This window comes from Drosophila santomea, unplaced genomic scaffold, assembly GCF_016746245.2.
Source record: "Drosophila santomea strain STO CAGO 1482 unplaced genomic scaffold, Prin_Dsan_1.1 Segkk25_quiver_pilon_scaf, whole genome shotgun sequence".
In the NCBI taxonomy this organism is placed as follows: domain Eukaryota; kingdom Metazoa; phylum Arthropoda; class Insecta; order Diptera; family Drosophilidae; genus Drosophila; species Drosophila santomea.
In genome coordinates, this window is record NW_025318957.1 from 15997 (window position 1) to 25080 (window position 9084).

A 9084-nucleotide genomic window follows, 5' to 3' on the forward strand; every position below is an offset into this window, starting at 1 on the left:
TAAAATATATAATATATATGTTTATATAATAATATATATATATTATATATATATATATATATATATATGTATATTTAAAATTATATTTAAATTTGTATTTAAATGCATTTTCAACAAACATTTGGGAAAACTGAAACAAGAAAACGCCGTGTAAATGCAATATAAGTGCAGTTTGAAATTTGTGTTATTCTGCTCATATTAGTAGTATTCACAAGATCTAGATCTTTGATAAACTTGTGTAACTAGTTCTTTTTTATGTTTTGCCTTTATAAAATATTTGGTCAGTCGATGTCGATTATATTTACTTTCAATACAAACTTATTTTTAAGCATACAATTTTTGTTCGTGTAAATTTCTTGTGCGTTAAGCTAAACAATTCATTTATTGTTCAACTTAGAATGTCTGAACTTCAGTCATCTTTACTGTTAAAAAAACAATTGGCAGGTATGTTTAACTATTTCGAACACATATATATAAGCAAAAATGCATACATGAATATGTTCTTGCATACAAATTTTGAAATTATTTTTCCAGTCAAGCACATGTGCGAAAATTGGTGCATAAACCATTAGCATTGCTCAACCAAATTTAAATTTGATGAGTAATATGTTTTCACATTTTATAATTTCTAAATAACATATTAGAAAGGTGATTTTAATAATAATTTAACTGTTATTTTTTGGTAAAGTTGATAGTATAGTCTTACATAGTAAAATAAATGTATATATATAATGTGTATGAGCATACGTATATATGTGTGAAAATCTGTTTCTACCCTTGTGTTCTGTATACATAAGTACGTAAAAAGGTGTTAAAATTTTAACAAGAATTTATTTAATATGTCGAAAAGATATTTCTATATGTTTAATAAGTGTAAGTGTACATAAAATATATAATCTTCGCTACTCTCACACATGCGTGCATACACAAATATGTGTACATAGATAATGTTGCCTTCACTGCATTAGAAACTTTTAATTTTTATAAGAAAATTAACTTCTATGTTTATTCTACATATGTATTTCGATTTTAATTCTCTCAACTTGCTTGCCTATATATAAACCAAAATTTATATTAATGATAATAATTTAATTTAATTTCAAAATAAATTTATATAATTCTTCCAACCTTTTTGCTTTACCAAAAATGTATAATAATGATAATAAATATTTTAAACATAAATTTTTGTCATCGATCCTTAAAAATATTCGAAATAAAATTATCATATCTTTGCCTACATCTTCCATTTGATCATAAAGGTTGCTCCCATTAGTCTGTGTACAACCCCAAAAAATTTTAAATTGAAACACAAATGGTTTATTCAGTTATGCATATAATTAACACATAACTAAACTTTAACTTACCTTTAATTTATTTTATTTTCCATCGTATTTTTAGTGTTTAAATTATTTAAAAATATTTTATTTTTAATTTAAAATTTAAGACTACGAATAAGTGAACAGGCCGCGTACAGTTTATTTAAGCAGGGGTATCAATTTCTCTGCAAAACCTTCGTAAAGCGTTTCGGCATAAAAAGAAAAAAAGGAAACAATATAAAAATATATATAATTATAATTATATATATGTATATATACTCAACGACTAACTGGTATAATCATATTCCATTAAGGGGCACCAGAATAGGTACAAGAATTGTTTTTCTTAAACTATAACTCTACATAAATCTAAATGTACTTAAAAAACTGAAACCCACCAAACCACGTGATTACTAAAAATAAATAAACTGTTGTATCTTTTCAGAACTAAACAAGAATCCAGTGGAAGGATTCTCGGCTGGTTTAATTGATGAGAATGATATATTTCGCTGGGAAGTTTTAATAATTGGACCGCCAGATACACTGTAGTATGTTATGAATGAATTACCTTTTTCGTTTAAGAAAAAATAAGTATTATTATATTATTATGTAACAATCACTATGGACGACTAAGCGTCCACATGCATGATACATGAAATTCTGTCACCTACTACTGTCACCTAATTTTTAAAATTAAATTTTTGTTTGTCTGCAACTAAACGTTATTTTACTATCTTGAAATAATTTCACCCGTTACTCGTATACGAGATCTTTTGAAAAGTATGTTACAGGCAGAAGGATATAAAGTATACGTATTCTTGATCAGGATCAATATCCTACTCGATCTGGACATGCCCGTCTGCCCGTTTGAACGACGAGATCTCAGGAATTATATATAAAGCTAGAAAGATGAGATTCGGCATGCAGACTCCAGAGACCTAGACGCAGCGCAAGTTTGTTTACCCATGTTGCCACACCCACAAACCGTCCAAAACTGCAACGCCCACACTTTAAAAAAATGTTTTGATATTTATTCATTGTTGCTAGTAGTCTTGTTATCCAAAAATCGACCACAAACCGTCAAAATTTTGTACATTGTATTTTTTTTTTCCCCAAATTCTACCGATATTCCAAAAAATGTTTAAATTTCTCCTTCGCACTTCCTACTCACGATCTATCTATCTAATAGGTCGGGGAACTCGACTAAAGCATTCGCTTTTGTTTGATCAATACATTTGCATACGCGTTACTCGTTGAGTTAAATGGTAACTTGATTCGTTGAAAAGTATGTTACAGGTAAAAGGGTGCATATAAGATATATATATTCCTTATCAGGATTAGTATCCGATTCGATATGGCCATGTCCGTATGAACGTCAAGATCTAGGCAAGTTTAGATTGAAAATTGAGTACGTTACTAATTATATATTGTTATAATTAAAAAAAATAACAAAAAGGTCACCAAGCCAGGGTTAAAAACTTAAACTAAGAATTATAATAACACCCGTTACTCGTAAAGGGTAATAGATTCGCTTGGAAGTATGAAACACGTAGAAAGAAGTGTTTTCGACCAGTTAAAGTATATGTTTTCTTGATCAGTATCTATTTATCCGTCAGTCTATCCCTCCGTATGAGCATAGGAGCTCTCAGGAGCTAAAAACCGCAAGTCTGCTTCAGAACGTTGTCTCGCCTACTTTTATTTCCACTAATCTGAAGAGCCACACTTTAGTTTGATTTCCCAGTCGAATACAATATTATTTGTAAAACGGCGTGTTCAACAAGTAAGAATGTATCCACTTTTGTAATGGTTTTACAAAAAAAATTATACTCCACTCAGTTTGTTTATTTAGTTTTCTCAGTTAAACTTAAGACTTTCGGCATTTATTTTCTTGTCAATAATAGGCAGGAAAATAATTTTTTTATCTTAAGAGAACGCTTTAGTCGAGTTCCTCTACTCTTAATATCTGTTACTCAGGTAGTGGAAATGCGAAGCGCAAATGCCATATTTACGTCTAGGCTCTTATGCCGTCGGTAAGACTTATAAATGTTAGACATCATAATACATATCTTCTTTCCCATATCAATCATAATGACACTGAAATTATGAAATTTAATTTTAAACATTTGGCCACAACGTGCTATCGTCCAAAAGTGCACCAGGCGACCAAAGGGCTCCGTGGGAAAATGTACATATCTTTTAAAAATCTGACCGACGTCTGAAATTTTATGGAAATTTTTAGTGAAGGTTGTTGAAGATCCCCATGAACGAATATCGGAGTAGTACGTGTGACAAAGTCGTCAAGGACTGTTATGAAAACAAGAGAGAATGCTATAGTCGATTTCCCCGACCTATTAGATAGATAAATCCTGAGTAGGAAGTGCAAAGGAGAAATTTAAACATTTTCTGAATTATTGTAGAAATTGGAAAAAAAATAAATAAAATGTTACAAATTTAAACATTTTTGGCGTTTTGTGGTCGTATTTTGGCAAACAAGACTTATTAGCAACAATGAATAAATATCAAAACATTTTTTAAAAGTGTGGGCGTGGCAGTTTTGGGCGGTTAATGGGGGTGGCCGCATGAGTCAACAAACTTGCGTTGCGTCTATGTCAACTTTCTAGCTTTTTATAGTTCCTGAGATCTCGTCGTTCATTCGGACGGATGGGCATATCCAGATCGACTCGGATATTGATCCTGACTAAGAATATATATACTTAATATTTCATTTTAACAATAAGCAATCCACTTTTAATTTAATGTAATAATGTTTTTGCTACATGGTACTAACTCATAAAATAGTAGCTCCAATATTGACTTTGTGTTTCACACTATTGCGGTTCCCACCAAGCAAAGCTATTTGCATATTGTTCTAATATGGTGCCCAATAGTCCTAATTCAAATAGTTAGCAACACAGCACTCCCTTCTAATTTCAGTGCATAAGAAGGGCAGCAACTATGTTAATAGCAATTATCAATGCATAGCTAAGCTCAGTACCTTTCTTTCAGATTGCCTTAAGCGGTCAACCTCGATTAGTTATGACTTCACCACTTTTATTGGCATGGCAGACTTAAAAAGGGTCTTTAAATCGGTTAATCTTAAACTACTAATCCACGAGCCACAACTTTTCTGCTTCTCTTCTGCCTTGCTAATATGGTTTCGCTCCTTCTTAACGACTCGGATTCAACGAGATTTAATAACAATAACTTAATAAAAATACGGTGACTATGAGTTCAGAAGATTCCCAAGGCAGGTTTTTGGTGCATTATTATTCAGCCTGTTTATTATCAATCTTACACATGTTTTTGAGTCTTCCTCGTAAGTTAAGTTACAACTTGTCTCATTCCTTCAAGCAGCTTTAACTCGACTTTAATTATCTCCCCATCTCTCACGCACTTCCATTAACTAAGTATCGGGTGTCTATTTGTCTTGGCACTTGAGTATAACTCTAATTACTAAAATACGAATTTATTTATTATTTAGGGTGCGTGTCTTTTAATTATACAAAATGTTTCTTTTTTATCCCGCAGCGAAGGAGGATTCTTTAAAGCTCATCTTTACTTTCCTAAGGAATATCCGTTGCGTCCTCCTCGAATGAAGTTTGTTACAGAAATTTGGCACCCTAATATTGAGAAGAACGGAGATGTCTGTATTTCTATTTTACATGAGCCTGGAGACGATAAATGGGGATACGAAAAAGCATCGGAGCGCTGGTTACCCGTGCATACAGTGGAGACCATCTTGATATCTGTAATATCAATGCTGGCCGATCCAAACGATGAGTCTCCAGCAAACGTTGATGCTGCCAAGGAATGGCGAGAATCCTATACCGACTTTAAGCGCAAAGTTGCTCGTTGCGTCAGAAAAAGTCAGGAGGAGTGCTCGTGAAGCGACCCGCCCTATATTTGTATATTTATATTAAACATTTTATACATTAAAAGGATTAACTTAAATATGTACATATCTTAGGGTTTTCTTTGATCGAGGGAGGAGTTGTGGTTAAAATTAAGTACATAATGTCAATTACTGTGTTAATGGGATGCTCATTTCAAGCAATTTTAGGATATCGAGTTAATTACATTTGCCAAACCACGAAAAGTGTACCGCAGCAGAAAATACAAATTGCTCGTTCATTTGGGTTTGCAATCTCAAAGTATTCAAACGTCGAAAGGTCATTATCTAGTGTAAAGAAGTAAAGCCGCGTGGACTTCTGTAACCACAAGGGTGTTACATAAATCCCAGTTTGTGAATAAAACCAGATATCAGTCTACTTGGGTAAATATTTGCAGCCAGATTCCCGTAAAGTTCGTAGGTAACTTAATTTGTGTTTTCTTGACGTAGGTCAAGGCCAGAAGGCTTGTCGCTGGCGCTCTCGCGCTTACATTTATTTAATCACCCTTCTGGACCTGGCCAGCCACACCCTTCAGGGCGCAGCCATAGTGACTGGGCGCGTTTAGCACATTTCACGGCCAGTAACTCTTTTGTCGGAAAAGAACAGCACCTCGGCCTAGGCAACACAGCATGAACCACCACGTAGTGAAACTCGTCGCTAGGGACTAGCCGATCCTAGCCAAGATGTAGGATATCCACCAAATCCGAACCGCGATCTGTATACCGCCAGAGTGTGTCCCATTTAAGAATCAGCAGCGAATCAGCAGCGAGGACCTGTACGTAAGGGATTAAGCCGCAATATCGGCAAACGTAGCGCATATATTTTTATATTCAATTTTAAGTGGGAGCTGTAAAACCGGCGTATAAGAAAGCATGTAGATTAATCTAACATAAGAGGGAAATATCTTTATTTTGATTTGGAAAACTTGTAATTGAGAAGAACACCAATGAAGGGAACCGATTTGGATAATTTTGTATTATGAATAGATAAATCCACAAAATCCGGGTCTGTTGCCAGTACCGTGATGCGAATGTCAATATCCTATGAAATGAATTGAAATGTAATAAAAGAATTGTTAAGGGGTAACCATTGAATATACAAGCGTTATCAAGGCTGGGAGGGTATAGGATGGGGGCAACTTACACCTAAGCCACCCTATATTGCTGGTATCCGCCTCTCTAATACACTACTTTTTAGGGTCCGTCTGTTAATGTCCGATTACTACACCTTTTGAACCAATCATTTAGAGAACAGATAGTGCACTTAAAACTTTTCGTAGTAGAACGGGTGTACCATATATATGAGGAGGAAGACCCACGCCATATCCGACGAGCTTTGCATCGAGCAAATGCGAGAAGTGCACGAACACCGATCCGTCTATACGCTAGAGAGCCTTCTGCGTCCTAGTGAACACTTACCTCAGGGCTACTACACAATCTGCTCCAGCCTCACCGTAAGAGTGGGTTCGTCGTAACCGCTTAGCGTCTCATTAGACAGCGACGTTTGTAGCCTCTGCAATCTGCTGAACAACGGATTGGCTTTGCGCTTTAAAAAGGTCACCCCGTTTTTGTCACTTTTAACGGGCACAGCAACAAATCGCTTTAAATTCGGTTCAGCGGGAAGATGAGCACAAAATAAATGCCGAAAATGCAAGCGGAGTCTATGCACGTAACGGGGCGGGCTGCACTTGATATATGTAGCAATGTATGTATGTATATAAATATGTATGTATGCACATGCATGCGCTCGAACAGTAAGAATGCTAGCTCGCTCAAACACAGCCCCTATCAGCTAGCTATTGAGCTTTTTCAATAGCTGTTGCGAGAAATAAGTAGCCGAAGAAAGTTTTGTCTTTATTCCGACACAGTTAATTTTCTTAATTATACTGGCAGCTAGGGCCGACCAAGAGCTATAACAAACGCACAAGTTAAGTCTTTGCCGAAAAACGAAGTTGTGACCATTGGGGGGACAGACAGCCGAATGCTGCGCCCAAGCTTAATGTAGGTAGATAACAAAGAGAAGAAGGAATGAGCGCCGTACAGATAAATTCGTGCGAGAACAGCGGTTTAAACTATGGGCATCGCAACTGCTACTACTGACTACTTCGGCTTATAATATTAGGAGAATAAGATTAGTCTAATGCACACTTTTGGCGGCTGTCAGCTCTTTGCTGATAGCTAATAGAAACAAAGAAAATAAAATAACCAGTCCAACGCCCATAACCGTTCACAAGCAAAATCTACTCCAGTAATTGGCAAAGTTCATCAGTCAGGCGTTGACTCCCAATATATCAAAAAAGCAATTAGGGGAGTGGATAAAAAAGCTTTGGTCCAGGTCGCCCCACCAAAAATCAAGGAACTAAAAATTTCGTGTCCACATTACAAGTGCCCAGGAGACTCACTCTCTTGCAGATACAGAATATTTTGAGTCCTTAGCGGACATATTCTTTAGGATCTGGAATTTCTGTAATTTAAGGAGGTTCGAGTTACGTCAGGACCAGAAGAAATCCTTGACCCAGGGGGGATGAAAAATTCGGATGGGGATTACAAGGTGAACGCAAAAGCATGCATTGTGAAGGAAACACCGCATATCGAACCAGCAGAATGTTCCAAGATGGGCGGAAGGCGATTCAAGGCCTCCGACAACACCGACCACATCACATTCAACACCGTGAAAGTGATAGACCACAAGGACGTGCAGAACACACTTAATTACATCGAAATAGTGTTGGTTTTTCTAGCGATTCTGAAACCATCATCATCATCTGAAAAGATCGTGTCCAGTATCCTGCATCCCTAAGAATTCTGTATCGTGAAAGCAGCACTAAAAGACGGAGCCCACTTAACAAACGTAAGCAACTGGCAAAACAAACAAATTAAAATAGTTAACCTATGCAGTCCAGGTAAATAAAAAAACTGTTGTGGATTCCGAACGTATAAGTAATTACCGCGGGTGGTGCATTCCGAACGTATTGGTCAAATAACTATAATATTTAATAAAAGATTCTGAAACACGGTAGTTGGCTAAATCCATATTTATGTCTACCTGTAAATATTGGAACGTTCAAAGTCTAGTGAAAGTTAGTTTAGGGGTAAGGTGGGGGCATAAAAAAGCTCTTTGTATATTCGCCCCGCCTTCTCCAACCTTTGTTTAGATGGGCTCTATGTACGATCGTGTGGAAATAGAAGTTATGTTGAAAATTAAAGTCGTTAAGCGTTCACGCATTCTTTTTTTCGTTTTGTCGGTCGCTAATAAATTAGCTATTCTTGCCACCAAGCTCTCGGCTGGATTACGCCCTTTCTCCATTCTCTACGAGGAATGCTCGGATCACAGATAACGACTTGATTTTCGCGACGTATAGGCGCGACATGCTCGTATAACTTCTCCCAGCGGAGTAGCGTGGGTAGATATTCAAGTGCCCATCGTTTCCAAAATCGGTCCCTCAATATCTGTGCGATTCGCCACTGCTTTCTCGTGGCGCACCTCTCAGGTGTATGTCATTTGTCCCCGAGAAGATCTGAAATACTTGCTATTTCTTTCAGCGTTCGGCGTTCGTTGAGCCTCCTGGTCCACCGTAACAGGCAGATAGGTAAGGGGACGAGAATTAACTGCATTCTCAACTTCAATGAGGAAGCTCTCCAGCACGTGCTTCTTAAAGGCCACCTCCTTCACGGTGTGCGCGAGCACCTTCTTTAGATATTGGACCATCCGTTCTCATACGCCTCCTGAAGCTGGGTTTTCCGGGCGGTTAATTGATTGATTCCTTTGAAGGACACCTCTTCCTGAATCCGAAGACTTCATCGAACCTCTTGGTTACAAGGCTCGCTCCGATGAAGTTGTTTCCGTTTTCCTCCGTTGTTCCTCAGTCTGACCTCCAG

At 36.8% G+C, this 9084-nt stretch overlaps 1 protein-coding gene across 1 annotated transcript; it reads left to right on the forward strand.

Moving 5' to 3' along the window:
- Positions 1 to 262: 262 nt before the first annotated feature.
- LOC120457542 (ubiquitin-conjugating enzyme E2 G1-like) lies at positions 263 to 5273 on the forward strand. The gene is made up of 3 exons (XM_039645086.2): positions 263 to 444; positions 1762 to 1864; positions 4845 to 5273. The coding sequence occupies exons 1-3, from the start codon at positions 399 to 401 to the stop codon at positions 5200 to 5202; spliced, it is 507 nt and encodes a 168-aa protein (XP_039501020.1). The 5' UTR covers positions 263 to 398; the 3' UTR covers positions 5203 to 5273.
- The last annotated feature ends 3811 nt before the right edge of the window (positions 5274 to 9084 follow it).